General features: G+C 43.9%; 3 protein-coding genes across 6 annotated transcripts in view; 1 reads left to right on the top strand and 2 right to left on the bottom strand.

Moving 5' to 3' along the window:
* Positions 1–9,470, bottom strand: part of LOC138286694 (beta-galactosidase-1-like protein) — a 296,524-nt gene extending 287,054 nt beyond the window's left edge. The window contains exon 1 of the mRNA XM_069227181.1: positions 9,371–9,470. Coding sequence (XP_069083282.1) covers positions 9,371–9,399 — 29 coding nt within the window. The 5' untranslated portion in view covers positions 9,400–9,470. The remainder of the gene's footprint in view (positions 1–9,370) is intronic.
* On the bottom strand, positions 2,845–9,029 carry LOC138286693 (apoptotic protease-activating factor 1-like). Its single transcript, XM_069227178.1, has one exon. The coding sequence runs from the start codon at positions 8,905–8,907 to the stop codon at positions 5,149–5,151; it is 3,759 nt and encodes a 1,252-aa protein (XP_069083279.1). The 5' UTR covers positions 8,908–9,029; the 3' UTR covers positions 2,845–5,148.
* Positions 9,471–9,691: 221 nt separating the features above from the next.
* Positions 9,692–17,679, top strand: part of STK16 (serine/threonine kinase 16) — a 120,119-nt gene continuing 112,131 nt past the window's right edge. Inside the window, exons 1-2 of one of the 4 annotated variants that reach the window (XM_069227184.1) lie at positions 9,727–9,800; positions 14,930–15,062. Coding sequence is in view for 1 of the 4 variants with exons in the window: in XM_069227182.1 (XP_069083283.1) it covers positions 10,354–10,410 (57 nt within the window). In the remaining 3 variants the exon portion in view is untranslated. Of the gene's footprint in view, positions 9,801–10,233; positions 10,411–14,929; positions 15,063–17,679 lie in introns of those variants that run through there. The other 3 variants (XM_069227185.1, XM_069227183.1, XM_069227182.1) reach the window with 3 other exon arrangements.

Below are 17,679 nucleotides of genomic sequence, written 5' to 3'. Positions count from 1 at the left end.
AAGATAAAATAGGGTGCCTAACCCAGCAGTCCATTCTACAAATCCCCATAACCGCACCCAGATAGAGATGATCCAGACACTCGCATAGCATTTGCACAACACCCAGACCCGACCTTGTTCACAATCCACTACCACACACCCTCAAACTACAGAACGCACATTGCAACTCTTGCTGATTAACACCCACTCTGCAGTACTTCACACACCAGACATTGCATCCCTTATAATCCATCATAAGCATGATGCACTCTTCATCACAGAAAAAAGGTTCATCCCCACATCTTTGCACCTCAGCTCCCACATGCACTGTGTGGAAACCACGCACATAAAAATGAAGGAGGACTCGGGCCATCCAAACGTCCTCTTGGTCCTCCACCCTATGCAAGCAAGTAAACACCCAACTCCCCTGAGCTAACATGCCATTTCCCTCTCAAGTTAACTCGGACCGTCAACTTCCATCTCATCTACAAAGTAACCTCTGCGACTAAGTCTGAATTACAAATAGCAATACAAAATATTTAAGCTACCAACACCTGTCTGAGTTAAAACTGAATTGAAAAGAAAACCTTTGGGAAGCAGTCTTGGGGGCAGAGAGTGTTCCAGAGTAGAGAAGCAATGCATGCTCTTCCCCTGTGTTATTTCTTCTATGGGAACATTTTTAAAGAAGTGCACAGCCCTCTAAAAGGCAAAAGTTTCTATTTAAAAAATGTCACGAAAGGTTGTAGGTCTACCGTGCTTTGCAGGCCGCAATCCTTGCACTTAGAGGCATTTTTATAAGGAAGCAAAATGCCTCTTGCCTAATTAATTTGAATAAGGCAGAACATTTTGTGACCTCCTGAGAAAAGTAAATTCTGCAGTGCTGCTAACTAGTACATCAATTGGACTGCAATATAAGCTGCTGCTCGCAAACCAGTTGGTGTGTAATTAGCGCATTCTGGTTTGCAAACACCCCTCTCTTCCTTAAAGCAGACTTTGGAGGAGAGGCCATGAGACTAACTGCAGTTTACTGCATGAAAGGCGGGCACGTGAATTTCCTGACAGAGGTGGCTAGTATCAGGTCTCATGTACGAAAGGTGAATTAATTATTTTTAGGGATTTAGAGATGATAACAGATCCAGCCACCTATCACTCACCTTAGGTAACAAAAACATCCAGGGAAATCCTGAAGTAAGTTTTAGGTGGCAGAGAAGGGTCAGAAGGCCAAACGTAGGGTTATATGTTCAACAAACATATGAGAGATTGGTCTGATATACATTTGTAGGAACCAAGATCAAGTCCTTTGATAACTGTACGCCCCAGTTTTTATTATTAAACTGGTTAAACGGTATCACTACTTGTTCAAAGGTTAAAACAATGTTATGAAAAAGGCAGCCACGCAGGACATCTCCTGACTTAAACCTGAAAGCTACACAAAACTTATAGAACATTCAGGCAAATATTAGATCTGAAAGGATTTTAAAATACAAAGAGTGAGAGAAACTAAGAGGTTTTTTTTAGAAAAATGTTTATACTGCCTAAATATAAATGCCGATCACATGAAGGACTATATAAATACATCAGACTTTTCCAAACATATGCAAGTTCAGGATGATGACCTGGAACCAGTGTAGATAGCTCATCATAGATATATCCCTCTTGAAATTAGGAAAGGCCACCATGCTTCAAGATTTTGGCAGCATGTGCAACAGAACGTTCACTCCAGCAGAAGAGGCATTATACTAGTTAACTCTCTTTATCCCTTTTTTGACCTTAAAAAACAATATTTACTCCACAGCAAAGGCCACCATGGTAGCACTGCCAAAGTCTCCCTAGGTTTATAAGCTAGTACTGACATACTGCTCTAATTAAGTCAGATACCAAGCTGTCTTGTAGAATTCTGACTTGTCAGTAAGATAGGCTATAGTGCTGATCCTTACGACCACGGATCGGATCGGCTTCACTCATGGCGGGCGAAGGTTCTAAAGCTCACTGATATCTCATGGAGAACAAAGACCCTTGCCACTGTTTTGACGCTAGATTCCAAAAGACTATGCGTCAGATGGATCTACTCGAGCCGGATCAAGGGGCAGTGGACCAGGGGCTGAACGTAATTAGGTATGAGTTTTTTTATTACTTGTTTCTTCTTAGATACTTTAGTACTCCTGAGAGGGGGGCAGGAGTGCTTCTTTGATCCCTGGCTCCTTGCCCTGGATAAAGAATTCTTAACCCACAGTCTCAGGTGGAATATAAGTATGCCAGGTATTGAATTCGGAAGAAACGCTTACATATCGGAACTAATCGCTGATGAAGTGTTAAATAAAATTAGCAAATCCTAAAGGGACTCTGGATGTTCTTGACGGTGAGCTGAGGGCATTTCATGAGATTGCTGGACTGAAAATTAATGAAAACAAGCCAGACATTTTCATTCTTCCCTAGAGCCAAACTATGTTGGCAAAATAGCTAGACAGGTTCTGTGGCAATCAAAATTGGATTGGAGGGTTGATTTGATCTCTTATGAGCTATTAATAGGTGAAAGTTGGAAAAGAGAATCTCATGTGCGAGAAAAAGCCCTACGGTCAAACATCCAAAACTGGCAATCACCTTCATAATCCTAAGCCTCTTGGACACTGCTGAATCATTTAAGGTTTTAATGTTGTATTTCAGCATTTCGATGCCTAGAGTGCTCTGAGGCTACCAAACCTACCAACACCTAATAAAAAATAAACATGAAGACCAAGCACAGACTTGCTTGCTGTACAACATAAAGAGCAATTGTAGAAGAGAATACATAGGTGGTATCTAAACCCCTTTAGAATCACAGTTCTAAACCCAGAGCATCTAATAAATGTGGAGGTACAAATGGAGGAAGGTGATAGGTTTATTTCAACCTCTCTAGATTCACATGTTCCTAGGTGCAAGGGCATGAAGGCAACATACAGGTGGGATTTGGACTCCTGGAGTCACAGTTAGGAGCAGGAGGCAGGAAGGATTGTTACTTCTTACAAGTTGGTCTTACAGTACAATCAAGTATGTGGGAGGGTGAATTCTACGACCAGCGGCACTGTGTGAAAGTGTCTGCCCATGGAATGGTTGCTTCTCGTGTGCAGCTTTTCTTGTGTAGGGACCCCGGAGGAGCATCCCTGTTGTGATAGGAAAGAGGAAACCTGGTCCCACACCCCTTCACTACAGCGAAGGTGACTGATGCAGCTTCATTTCACACTCTGTACAGACTGGTGGATGAACAAACCATGGCACACTTTTACAATGGAACATCTTGCATCAGTTGAAACACACATTTTTGATATTCTGTAAGAAAAAGATATGCTTTCAGTTAAAACACAATGGGGACATTGCCCAGTTAGGATTGGATCTCTTGAAATATCAGACATTTGAAATGCATTAATGCCATATTGTACTGTAGCAATGAATCACTTTTGGCTTGTCCTCAGACTTCTGCTTTATCCAGTTTTGCCTTCTGTGAATGGGTGGGAAGGAGGCTTTCTGCAGGTCTGTCTGCATCATATCCATGGTCTGTCTACTTGCGCTGAAAATGTTGATAATAATAGGCTTGTTTAGGTTGCATCTCAACTCCATAAACTGATAGAGTTTTCTAGTTTTGTGATCCACTATTTGAACTATCCCACAATTCTTTATGGTTAAGAAATGCCTATAGTGTTTCTTAAGAATAACTCTGACTGAACTCTCAGGACTGAACTTTAAAGTGTAGCAATGGTCACTGCTTCATAAAGGAAAGCTGCCCCTTTGGTAACAAACCAAAATTAGTCAATAGAAATCTTGCAATGATGATAGGGGATCGCCTCACTCTTTGGCAACAAATTCTGGTGTCTTCAAAGCCATGTTTCTTTTAATCTTTTTAGGATTTTCTGTAGATGTTTTTTCCTAGTTTCCCGCAGAGAATTGTGGATACTAATGCCTTTGACTTTCCAAGACTAGATTCAAAGTGCTGTTGCCAGAACCATTTTCGACCTATATTGACCATGTATCACATTAAATTTGCCAGGTACGGTGGTTTCCTATTCACATGGGAATATTATTTAAAAGCAGCTTGTATTAGGAACTGGATCCTCAATGCTTTTGCCCAGTTTTCTTGCAGAATATTTTTAGTAGGGATCATCCTTTTAGAGCCCTATGCTCTGCTTCTCAAAAACTCATGGTTGTCCCTAAAGTTCTATATAAAAAAAAGAAGGGGATGGATTAGCTTTCAGAGTCCATGGTACTCTGTTTTGGAATAACCGGTCTGTGAGATTAATAGCATTCCCGTCACATACTGTATTTTGCAAACACCTCAATAGTTGGCTGTTTGGCAACAATTAGATTTCTCGTCTATTTTCAACAGGTCTTGTGACTGCATCAGTGCCCAGGTTTGTATGTACCGTAGCACCGAGAGACCTCCCATGGGGGTGTACGCTACACTTTATAAATAGCCTTACAAAACTACATACAACATTATCAATATTCAAAGCTACACCGCCTATAAAGTAATGCTTACTTATTTGACTAAGGTATTACTGAATTGACAGGTATACAAATGGAGACTTGGCTGGCTAGTTGCAGAGCAATAGTACCTGAGGCCCTTGGCCACCAGTGGCAGACAACAGTATCATCAAGAATACTGCCCAGTTACCACTTGCTGCCCCAAGTCAAAGAGGAACGAACTGAATAAATAGTGTACAATAGAGATAGAAAGAGAGACTTATGGTCTAAAACAAATATTTCCGCACTCGCAGCAGGCTTCATCAGAACAGGGTCGTTTTCATGCATATTCAATTCTATATAGCAATTCAGGAAGAACTGAAACACCTCTCCTTTAATGGATGCAGTAGGTTGTATACTAAAACTTTCTCAACGTTTGCACTGTTCCCCTGCTTACCTTTTCAAAATGCATCATGCTTATTGCTGTATCCAGTTGTTGGCAGGCCACTTGCGGTGGTACCATTTTTAAAACAGCACAAAAAAAACACAGAATCTCTTGGTAACAATACACTAACAATCATGCTAAAAAGGCAGACGATTGCACATAATTTAGGTTCAATCCTTAAGACATTTGAGTATTTTCATTTCATAAGACGAAAGCCCTTTACCAGCTCATAACACTGCAAAGTAAGTGCCATCATAACATTTCCGGTATTATTCATGTCTCTTGGGTATTCATTCTAATACCTTCAAAACGTAGAGAATGCCGAGATTATCGATTGTAACAAATAACTGGAAGGTGGGAGAGACGTGAATTGACTTTGGACTTGTCCCTTGTGTATAGAAGGTCTGCAGGGATTCACCTGTTCTGGCATTCCACCACTTGAGATTACCTCCGGTGGAGACCAGCACTGCATTGTCAGAAGAGAAGTGAAGGTCTGTGACCCAGCCCAGGTGTACTATGTCTTCTTCATTGGCAGTCATGTGGGAGCAACAGCGAAGTAGAGTCCCTTCTGACACTCTCCAGATCCTTATTTCTCCATTGTCATCCCCAGTTGCTAAGAGTTTGCTGTCTGCTGAAAAGCGACAGCATCGCACGCATCCCTGGTGCCCCTTTAGTGTATAAAGCGGAGAAGAACTATCAAAGTTCCAGATCTTAGCTCTTGTATCCGCAGAAGCGGAGGCAAACTTCGTAGCATCATGTGAAACATCACAAGACAGTACAGCACCATGGTGGCAAAGGAAGTCTTTCTCTACTGTCCCAGTGTTTCTATTCCACAATTTCACTGTACCATCAAAGGACCAAGACAGCAGGCCAGAATTGCCTAAAAGCCTAAAGTTCTTCACAGGTTCCTTGTGTCCTTGCAGCACTCTGTAGTGCCCCGTCTGCCAGTCCCAAATCTGAATTGTGGCATCATCAGAGCTTGAAATAAGGGTCTTACTATCAATGGTAAACTCACAACGCTGTACGCATTGTGAGTGACCTATTATAGATCTCACAGTTCTTGCACTAGGTAATTCTAATACATGTACAGCTCCATCTTCATCTCCAAATGCAGCAAAGAGAAGATCAGAACTTAGGCAACAGCAAGTGATACTGGCGTCATGTGTTCCCGTCTGACAGATGATGTCTCCCACCCTTCCATTAATTAATTGCAAACGTCGTCTTCTGTCAGGAGCCAGTATCACTGGGTTATCATCCTTGAACACCACATCAAATTCCCGCTTTAAAATCATAGCTGTGGTCTTGCCCATTTTCCCTGTTTCCCACAGCCTTACTGTCTGGTCTTCGGAGGAAGAAAGAAGTGAAGAGCCATCAGGTGAAAAGTTCACACAGTGAACCCAACTTAAGTGTCCACGGCATTCTGCAACCTTTATGGATGATTCAGCATTCCAAAGTTCAACAAAATTATGGGCCAAGGCAAGAGCCACCAATTGACTACTCGGGCAGAAGTCGCAATATTGGATAGTTGTGTTGTGATTAGTCTGTAACTCAGCTAGTAAATCACTGGTTTCCACATCAAAAATAAGAAGTGTGTTCTTGGCAGCTACCATAACTCTAGAACAGTCACAGGACCAGGAGCAGCTTTTGACCAACACGTCGAAATCTTCCTCTTGGTCATCTTGAGTTTTTAAGAACTTTTTAATGCTAATAGATTTAAGCTCATTGGCCGATGGTACATCCCAGAGCTTTAAAGTTCCATCTGCAGAGCAGCTGGACAAATACTGATCATCAGGTGAAAATCTACAATGTCCGACAGGCTTCATGTGACCAAACAATGTATTACGACACTGATTCTGGCTTAACGTCCACAATTTGACTAAGCAGTCATTAGAACAGGTTGCTAGGAGAGGCTGACAATCTGTGTTGGTGAACTGACAGAAGTTAACTTGCTCCGTGTGTTCTTCATAGATGCTTAACAGTACACCTGTGACAGAATCCCAAATCTTTACTTTTGTATCTGCTGAACAGGTGGCTATAAATGTATCATTGAAAGAAAAGGCACAGCACAGCACTTCTTTGTCATGAGCGTTCACTTTCAAGAGATTCTCTCCAGTTTCAGATTGAAATACTTGCAATGTCTTATCAGCACCACAAGAAGCTATTCTATCCCCGGTGTGGGAGAAGCAGGCGTGGTAAACGGCATCAGTATGTGGGCGAACGACTAAACAGGACATATTCTCAATACTATTCTGGTTTATCCATTCTAGGTACAGGGCTCCTCCACCAAGTTCCTCTTTGGCTTGTAGTCTGGCTTGTTTGTAGACTGCTGAAGTCTCAGGCTGACAAAGGCCCAATTGAATGATATTTGGAAATGGACTGCGGCCGAGAAGGTGTCCGTTTAAGGATAAAAACTCTTGAAAATGTTCACGATCTGAATTGTCCTCATTATCGAGTATGTCTCTATATTCTATAAATTCATGAATCAAGTGAGCTGGCCCAAGAACTTCTGTTTTTGCTTTAATCCAATCCAATGAAAAAAGAAGTGAGCAGAGTTCCTGGTGCATGTTGGCACTGGCCATATGATAGGCTAGGAAATGGTACCAGTACCTACAGTATCCTTGAAAGGAAGTAGACCTGTTTTTGCTATGGTGTTTGTGGTACTGATGAACAACACTAGTATGAAGCTCATGCAACTGGCTGCGATATTTCTCTGTGAGAAAATCTAGCTGAAGGTCATGTAAGTAATACAAAAATGAAGTTCCATTTCGATCACAAAACAATAAGGATTTGTTCACAAACTCTTGCAGTATGTCTTCAACTTCTTCTGTCTCCAGGTCCCAAAGTATACTGAGGACCTGCGGAGGCACTTTAACACCTTTTTTCAGAACAGCGAGGTCTCTATAATAATCCCTGAAATCTTCGTGAAGTGTTTCCACACTGATGGACATTGCTTCATCAAGAGCATCATAGTCATATGATGAGGACTTCCTTATTCTTCTGAACTGCTTAATCTGAAGCTGTCGAAGGTAATAATCCCAACGATTTGGGAAGTCTCTTAACAATGCACCAATTAAAGAGACCACAAGCGGTGAACCTTTACATTCCTTTATGATTTCGTGAGCTTGGTCAGGTAAATCCCCAATTTTCAAGTCAACAAAGAGGGATAATACTTCCAAAGCCTTGTTATGAGGAAGTCCACTCTCCACGGGGACCAAGAATGTGTTTCCAGACACGGTGTCAAGCACGCTTCTATCTCTACTTGTGATAAGAACTCTGCACTGAACATCGAAGGCCTTCAAGACCCAGGAATCCCAAACATCATCTAGGATAAGGAGGCATTGAGGATGCTGATGCATAATCAACAGGCGCAGATGGTCTTTTGCCTCTTCAATGTTGAATGCTGGCCGCTGTGAAAACTGCCAGGTCTGCTCCAGTCTGGTGATGAGGTTCTGAACCTTCATTAGAAGCCCAGTCTTGTCCTGTTTGCCAACAGGCACCCAGTGGACACCTCCAGGAAAACAATCTTTCAAGACACTTTGGTCTCTTACTGCCTCTGCAGCCAGGACTGACTTTCCGCAACCTGCCATGCCATGCACCAGGACCCAACCAGCATCGTTCTGAAGGTGGTAGAGGTTCTTACGAATAGCATGTACCAGCTCTGGCCTAGTCACAAACACCACTGGCCTTTGGGGGACTCCCCCTTCAAGGAGGGCAGTCTTAACAAAGGGGACGGTCTGGTCCACTGAAGGGTGGTCTCGTGGAACAGCCCGGAGTGGGAGACCATCCTGCAGCATGGAAGCCAGATGCACGTAGCCCTCTTGAAGCAGAGCGTTGTACAGAGAGATGTAGGCGCGCCCATCTTTGTTCTGAAGCATGTCCAGAAGCACGGCAGCCCGGGCTGCCTGCGTTGGCTGAGCTCTCACTTGCTCCTCCTCTTCCAGGCTCAGCACCTCATCAGTCACCAGGTGGTCCATGATGTAGGGAGTTTTCAGGTCCCTTTGCAAGGCCCCTCTGTGCTGGAGCAGGAAGCTCCTGGCCCTCTCATCCATGGCACGTGCTCTGGGCCAGTGCTGCTCGGTTCTGACCAATGAGAGGGCAGGGCGTGGGTGGCTCCTCCCACCACTGTGTGCTCCCACACACCTGGCACGAGCTCGCAGGTAGAATCGGGGCTGACAGTGAGGAGGAGCGTCTGGGCTACAGTAGAGTAAACAAAGAGCCAGCACAAAATGAAAAGGTCGGCCATCTTGCAGTGGGGGTTTACCAGGCAACACACCACACGTACCCAGCTAAACAGCGCCTGAAACAATTTCTCAAGGTCAAGATATTTAAAAATATATATATATATTTAACAAATAATTGGTGAGCGGCATCATACGTGTCATGACATATAAATGTATATAAAACGGAGCTATACAGAAATAAACAAGAACCATGTTTTAATTAAGAAACTGAATACTCAATTTGAATTTCTTGTTTATTTACTGCGATGTGGTGGCTTTCGTATTCTGTTACCTGGTGTAAAGTATCACCATACCATCCATTCGGCCATGGTCGCTCGTACTCTCGGCTGCCGCCGCCGCCGTCCCTTCACGCCAATGACGTCAACTGACGTACTTGATGTGTATACGCTGCATGCGCAAATTTGGCACCTAGATTCTGAGGCAAAATACGCTTAATGTGCAAGTTCCTGCATTCGGACTCTTTGTCTACTGCTCAGAGCGACACTTCGCATTTAACAGGGTGTTCATTGATTTATAAGCGTGACTATCAATCTAAGAAACCGCCAACCAGGCCCTGGAGCAGAGTCACTGCTGTTGCAGTCTGCGCTTTAGTCCTCTTTCTGTTTCTTCTTCTGGTGGCTGTGCGGCGCCCAGTGATGACGCAATGAGTCACTGTCCTTCCTCTCTCTTGGGTGGACTGACTGGCTGCAGACCCGAGAAGGGTACGTCAACGCGGCTAAGAGTCGTTAGCGGGAGTTAGGGATGAGGAGGCGGGGACCGGGGTCATTGGAAAGAAAAGCTCCCATGACGGCTGCCTTGGCGGGTGGACTGGGGTGTCCAAACTCTTCTCTGTGTAGCTGGTGCACGGCGGCCATGTTAGGTCGGGAGGAAGCACATTCGGTTTTATTATGAGCAGCCATTACAGATTGGGAGGACTCTTATTGGGGGGGCTCAATTTTATGTGGTAGGGCCATCCTCGAGTTGGGGCAGAGGGGCCTTGTTTGCACATGTGCATTCCCCATTTTTAGGATTGGAGTAAAGAGGGGGATTCGCCACCTGACAGCTGCAGTCACGTGGTCTCCAGGCAACGAGGGGGGATCTGACAGCTGCACCCATGTTGTCTCTAGGCAACGGGGTGGACAGCTGTAGTCATGTGGTCTCCAGGCAACCAGGTGGGCATCTGGCAGCGGCAGTCATGTGGCCTCCAGGCAGTGGGGCGGTGAGCTGAGCATGGGGGCGTTTTAACTTCAGTTTACCATCATTCTACTTCATTGGATGATTGACTGTAGGAGAGATGCTTTAAAGGAACACTCCTATTCACGTGTTCAACTGGTAAATTGCATGAAAAAAAGTCCTTGAGGAACTATGTCCCTCCACTGTTGCACAGCTTCAGAGCACTGCTGCGTGTTTCCCTGTCAGTATTTTATTTGAGGTTTTCTAAAGTGCTACCAACCAGCCCTTGTGGTGACTGATATCACTTTGGGGTGTGATCGTTAAGTAAGAGGTGGTGGGGGGAGATTGCAATTTGGCACGTTTGTAAGAACTTGGCTGATCAGAGACAATTGTTCATCCAGCAGGGATGGGTGGCAATTTGCAATAACTGGGTTGAATAAATCCCCAACACGATGTTACGTTATGTTAAGTCTTCTGTAGAGCGCATGGCTACCCGAAGGCACCCCAGCGCTGAGCAGGGACTCTGAGAGAGAGTCTGAGGGGTTATGCTCTAAGTAGCCAGGTTTTAGTGCTCGCCGAAAGGAAAGTTCATGAGATGATGGAGAGCCTTGAGTGCTTGGACAAAGAAGAGTATTAGGCATCTCACTTTACAGGACTTGGGTTTCCAGATGAAGACGTTTGTCACAAAATGAGATTGATTATTGAAATTTTAGGTTAAAGAGGGAGTTCTTCATGGATCCTGATTTTGAGAAAGGTATTTTTCAGTTACAACTGAAGAGGAAGATAAATTCACAAGGAGGAGCACTCAGAAAGGGCAATCAGCCACCATATTTCTTGTATCCAAATGGATCAGTTGATTTGTACTGGTTGGTGAGTCTGTGGTTTGTGTAATAATAAATGAACAGCTTTGCAAGTGAGATCGAGCACCTTGTGTACGTGCCAATATGTTTTAAATATCACTCTTATTGGTTTGGTAGTCAGTACACAATATTAGTGATGATGTGATCTTGACATTTTGAGCTATAAAGCAGGCAAGCTGCATGTTTTTAAACTGTCGAATTTTGAGAGAGACATTTTTAAAAGAGGAATGGACACAGTTTGATTTAATGGGAACAAGTTTGCAGGAAGGGGATGATGGCAATGCTTTACCACTGATGGAGGGCTATATAAACACTATATAAGTATCACAGTTAGATAAGTTAACAGGTATTGCTTTGGTCCTGGAAATTGACTAGTTCTTCCTTGACATTTAGTAAAGTGGTGAGTGCCTGGATGGGGTCTGAATCCTAGCTGAAAGTCACTTCAGAGCCATTTGACCCCAGTATGAGGACAGTTGGCAGGTTACAACAATTTCAAGCACTTTCAAATACAAGGAAAACTAGCAATCGGTCTGGAATTAGATTGTCAGGGTAGGCAAAGGGTTTCTTTAGGAGAGGAGTGATGCTTGTTGGAGGGCTTGAGGTGTGTTTTTAGGGAGATGTATTTAGTCTGTTTATGATGGGTTTGAGGCCAAGGCTCATTGCTTAGCCAATACTGATATCACAAGTAGAAGAGTTTTTTTTTTTTTTTTTGAAGGACACAAATATATTACTTATGTCAGATTAGGAAATGGATGCAAACCAGTAGCGAGGGCTACCAATAGATAGGATGGCAAGTCTCCATGTTCCACGGAGTGATAGGGGCAATCAACCCCCTCAATTATCTGTGTTTTTTGGTAAAGAATGATGGACTGTTGCAAAGCCTGATAAGATAGTTGCCATGCTAGATGATAACCTTAGGTCCACCCTCTCCTTATAGATACGAAACAGTTCTTTGGTTGAATTGCTGATTCAGAAATGTGGGCATTAATGGGTTCTCTCTTAGCTCTGGCACAATTACAGCAGGCCTTATGATGAGAGTAATTTAGTTTCGGTCTACCTTGACTTTTCAACTGGAGGAGGCTGTTGGAATATAATGTTTTGATCTTCACAGGGCACAGTTTCCATGTAAATATGGATGCTAACATTTTTAGAACCCCAGTGAGTATGAATTTTATGAAAGAGGAGTTTCTAGAAGAGGATCTTTTATTTGAAGATGCAACAGGGTCAGTGCCTCAGAGTGTATTTTGTCCAGTTAACCGGTCTAGTCTATGTCAGTAGAATAATTAACTCTAGTGTCTTGCTCTTAATCACTGTTGAATTTAATTAGGTGGTGGGCATCCCAACATACCTGTTGGAACTCTAGGAGCTGGAGCTCAGGTTTCAAGGAGAACAATTTGCCAATACTATTTTCATCCTCATGTATTGGTCCTACTAGTGTTCTGGCTGTACTTGTTGGATGGAACATCTGTCCATTTGTTCTAAACAAACAAAATTCAAGATGGTTGGATTGCTTTGAGCAGGGTCAGTGACATCGTATAGGAAGGTAGTTTCCCTTTTGCACAGATAACATATGAGGTTGATATTTTGACTGTCTAGATTGAAAGGAGGTCAGTGAGTAGTAGGTCAGGCTTTGCAGTGTTTTGAAAGAGTGAATTGAGATGCACCAAAGTAATCCAGTTTCTCTCCTAAGATCTCTGCTTTTCTTCAGATGTTCTCGTTTGGAAGAAGGAGATTTACTATGCAGTCGCAAGTGCTGAAGATGTTGAGCCAAGTAAGCCTTGGTGGTTGCTAGGGACTGGAAGCCATTGTTTAAGATGAGGTCATGAATATCCTAGGCATTTTCAACCACACATTTTGCTTCAAGGAAGGGGCTTGCTAAGGCTTCAGGGAGAAAAGTATGGAATCATCAGGCAGGGGTGTGAAATTTTAGTAAAATATCTACTTGTCCATGGGGCATGTTGCTTTGCAAATCTACTTGTCCTGTAAAAAAAATCCACTTGTCCCTATGTTACCACATAGTGCAGCTGTAAACTAAGGCAGCAGTTTCATTATTTAAGAACTCTGGTAATAGCCTGTCTGATCATGCCAGAATTCTGATTGTTAGAATTCAAACCCTACTATAGTAGAGTTTGAATCCTAACAATTCCTGCATTCTGCTGCCTTTCACAGATCTACATACTGGGACTGAAGATGGCGTTAAGCAATAGTTCCAGGATTGGAATGTGCTTTGAAATCTGTGCAAACCTAAACCTACTAATTTTCATGTGTTAGGGGCTTCCATCAGCTCTTCTCTGACCTTTTCCCATACTGGGAAATGTCGGAAATGTACTCCTGATGAGGGCAGAAATAAAACGTCTTCTACGGTTGGAGAAAAAAGAGGTTGGAGGGAAAGTGAACTTGCAAACGCTCACCAGATTTTCACATGAGCAAATCTATACCTGCATGTTTGCTCGTGCTAAAATGCAGTTCACAAATATTTTCTGGGAGTACGATTTACTGGCCCACTTCTGTAAATTACTGTGTATTAATGAAAACTGTAAACCTGCACTAATGCAAGGGCATTTATCAGGATGTACTTTTGTGACTTTATTTAAGATTTGGTCCCCCTAATTAGGTTTTGAGTTAACCAAGACCATTTGCTTTTATTAAAATTCAGTTTTTGTCTTTTTCTATTTATAGACTGGCTTCACTGAGTGACAGCATTCTGCTCTTTCACAAGGAGCATATTGACACACAAAGTAATTTTGTTCAGTGCCTACTGTGGCAATGTGTCACAATATATTACAGATTTTTTCCAGTGTTTGTTATAATGGGGAGGGACGGGCAGCTCCCACAACAAAGTTTTACAAAAACCCATGTCGAAACTGGACACGTATTGACACAACCAAAAGACTGACAACCAAATGTCAGACCTATTAGTATTGTCAATGCTTTTTTATTTTCAAATTTCCGATAATCTTGTTGAACCTGGTTGCAATGATTTTCCATAATGTATATTTTTTGGAAATACTAGCATGCACCAACACATTTTAGTGGGTGATGCTTCCAAGAAATGGTACCTTACATTTCACAGTAGTTTGGCAAAACTTTTTTTTCCTAGTTCCATCTTTTGTGCATATTTACTTTGAAAGTAAAGACTCAATCTTACTTTCGAGCTTCTGCAAATATTTGCATCTAATTAGAGAGCATTCTGGGAGCATTATACATAGCCTCTTATTGTTAAACTTTGCCAACATGTGTACACATATTTATACTGAGACTACTGTCAGCAGTGCAGTCCAAGCTTATGACATTTCTTTAGAGTGCTCACCCTAATAATAAAGGCTTTGCATTAATGAACCATAAATACAAGTTTGAACAGTGTTAACATTTGGATACAGATATTACCTGAACTGCAGACAATGCCCGTCATTGATCCATAATGTGGTACTGTAAACTGGTATCCAAAGGGTTTGTGCTGCAGGAGAGTTGGGCCTACTTGTCCCAAGGACAAAATAAATAAGAAAACATGTTGTCCTTGACTCCTAACAATATTCCCTGGGAGTCGGGCTATATAAATTCCACACCCCTGGTCAGGGGAGGGGCTCAATCCGTGAAACCTGGAGCATAAGATTGGAAATGGGGAGATGTGAGAAAGTTCCAAGATTACTGGGACAGATGCTGGTGAGACAAAGGGTGAATCCAAGGAAGAGGATTGACTGCTTATGATTGTTTTTAACTTACTGGCTCAGGTTTAAGCCCCAAAGATTAAGACTATTTTCCTGAATCTTATCTTTCAGTTATTGTAGATGCTTATCAAGGAATGTTGTGCCTTTCAGGAGACTGCAATCTTCTACGCAGCAAATATGACTGATCTTGAGGGAGATGAGTAGTGTTTGTGAACACCCTTTCCCAAGCTAATGCATACAAAGTGGAGAACAGAAGGTTGCTGTTGCCATCTACTGGATTGATGTAGGTATTAGCATAAATTCTCCTGATAGATAGTGAGCATAATTGATTGAAGACTGTTTGCTCAGGTTCGAAATAGCAGTCAGAGATATGTACTATTTTGTCACACAGGAGACTGCCAGAAATGTATTCTTGCCGAGCATTATTTTAGAAATGTGTGTGACTGGGTGTGATTTATGTTGGTATTTTGACTTTCCTTACAGTTCTGGGAATCTTGCTGGCCATCGCAATGGTGGGCCTTACATTGTATTAGTTACTATTGGTTAATCTGAAGAGGATATGACTGATTCTGTCAGCTTTCCTTGTAGTGGTTTGTGTGGGTTGAGCAACATAAAAAGAAAACCTTCTGCACGCAGATCAAGTGGGGGCACAGTTGTCCTTATTCAGCATGAGATGGCTGTTCTTGAGAGGCATCAGTAGCAAATGAAATGGCTTCAGTGCAGTGTTGCATATGTGTGGGGTAGTATGCTGATATTTACATGTACTGAATGCGAGAGGATATGTGTGTGCTCTTGAAGTGGCAGCACAATCATTTGGAGTTGTGCATTGGGACTATAACTAGAGAAGGATAAAGATAGAGACAACCTATGTCCGTGGTTCACATACTCTTTCAACCCCCAGCTCCCTTGACCTATTGGCTGTTGTAGGAAAGTACCATCTTGCCTGGCATGTTACCCCCATTTTTCACTGTATATATGTTGTTTTAGTTGTATGTGTCACTGGCACCTGTGTTATGACTAACTGTCTCACTGAGGCTCTGCTAATCAGAACCTCAGTGGTTATGCTCTCTCATTTCTTTCAAATTGTCACTAACAGGCTAGTGACCAATTTTACCAATTTACATTGGCTTACTGGAACACCCTTATAATTCCCTAGTATATGGTACTGAGGTACCCAGGGTATTGGGGTTCCAGGAGATCCCTATGGGCTGCAGCATTTCTTTTGCCACCCATAGGGAGCTCTGACAATTCTTACACAGGCCTGCCACTGCAGCCTGAGTGAAATAACGTCCACGTTATTTCACAGCCATTTTACACTGCACTTAAGTAACTTATAAGTCACCTATATGTCTAACCTTTACCTGGTAAAGGTTGGGTGCTAAGTTACTTAGTGTGTGGGCACCCTGGCACTAGCCAAGGTGCCCCCACATTGTTCAGGGCCAGTTCCCCGGACTTTGTGAGTGCGGGGACACCATTACACGCGTGCACTACATATAGGTCACTACCTATATGTAGCTTCACAATGGTAACTCCGAATATGGCCATGTAATATGTCTATGATCATGGAATTGCCCCCTCTATACCATCCTGGCATAGTTGGCACAATCCCATGATCCCAGTGGTCTGTAGCACAGACCCTGGTATTGCCAAACTGCCTTTCCCGGGGATTCACTGCAGCTGCTGCTGCTGCCAACCCCTCAGACAGGCATCTGCCCTCCTGGGGTCCAGCCAGGCCTGGCCCAGGATGGCAGAACAAAGGACTTCCTCTGAGAGAGGGTGTTACACCCTCTCCCTTTGGAAAATGGTGTGAAGGCAGGGGAGGAGTAGCCTCCCCCAGCCTCTGGAAATGCTTTCATGGGTACACATGGTGCCCATTTCTGCATAAGCCAGTCTACACCGGTTCAGGGACCCCTTAGCCCTGCTCTGGCACGAAACTGGACAAAGGGAAGGGGAGTGACCACTCCCCTGACCTGTACCTCCCCTGGGAGGTGCCCAGAGCTCCTCCAGTGTGCTCCAGACCTCTGCCATCTTGGAAACAGAGGTGCTGCTGGCACACTGGACTGCTCTGAGTGGCCAGTGCCATCAGGTGACGTCAGAGACTCCTTCTGATAGGCTCCTTCAGGTGTTGCTAGCCTATCCTCTCTCCTAGGTAGCCAAACCCTCTTTTCTGGCTATTTAGGGTCTCTGTCTCTTGGGATTCCTTAGATAACGAATGCAAGAGCTCATCCGAGTTCCTCTGCATCTCTCTCTTCACCTTCTGCCAAGGAATCGACTGCTGACCGCGCTGGAAGCCTGCAAAACTGCAACATAGTAGCAAAGACGACAACTGCAACTCTGTAACGCTGATCCTGCCGCCTTCTCGACTGTTTTCCTGGTGGTGCATGCTGTGGGGGTAGCCTGCCTCCTCTCTGTACTAGAAGCTCCGAAGAAATCTCCCGTGGGTCGACGGAATCGTCCCCTGCAACCGCAGGCACCAAAGAACTGCATCACCGGTACCTTGGGTCTCCTCTCAGCACGACGAGCGAGGTCCCTTGAATCCAGCAACTCTGTCCAAGTGACTCCCACAGTCCAGTGACTCTTCAGTCCAAGTTTGGTGGAGGTAAGTCCTTGCCTCCCCACGCCAGACTGCATTGCTGGAAACCGCAACTTTTGCAGCTACTCCGGCCTCCGTGCACTTCCGGCGGAAATCCTTTGTGCACAGTCCAGCCTGGGTCCACGGCACTCTAACCTGCATTGCACGACCTCCTAAGTTGTTCTCCGGCGACGTGGGACTCCTTTGTGCGACTTCGGGTGAGCACCGTTTCACGCATCCTCGTAGTGCCTGTTTCTGGCACTTCTGCGGGTGCTGCCTGCTGCTGAGAGGGCTCCTTGTCTTGCTCGACGCCCCCTCTGTCCCCTGA

Source organism: Pleurodeles waltl, chromosome 3_2 (assembly GCF_031143425.1).
Source record: "Pleurodeles waltl isolate 20211129_DDA chromosome 3_2, aPleWal1.hap1.20221129, whole genome shotgun sequence".
Classification (NCBI taxonomy): domain Eukaryota; kingdom Metazoa; phylum Chordata; class Amphibia; order Caudata; family Salamandridae; genus Pleurodeles; species Pleurodeles waltl.
This window is presented reverse-complemented; position numbering and strand designations above follow the sequence as displayed.

Bases quoted from the DNA above. Each gene is read 5' to 3' on its own strand.
- LOC138286693 (XM_069227178.1), bottom strand. From the start codon at position 8,907: ATGGATGAGAGGGCCAGGAGCTTCCTGCTCCAGCACAGAGGGGCCTTG.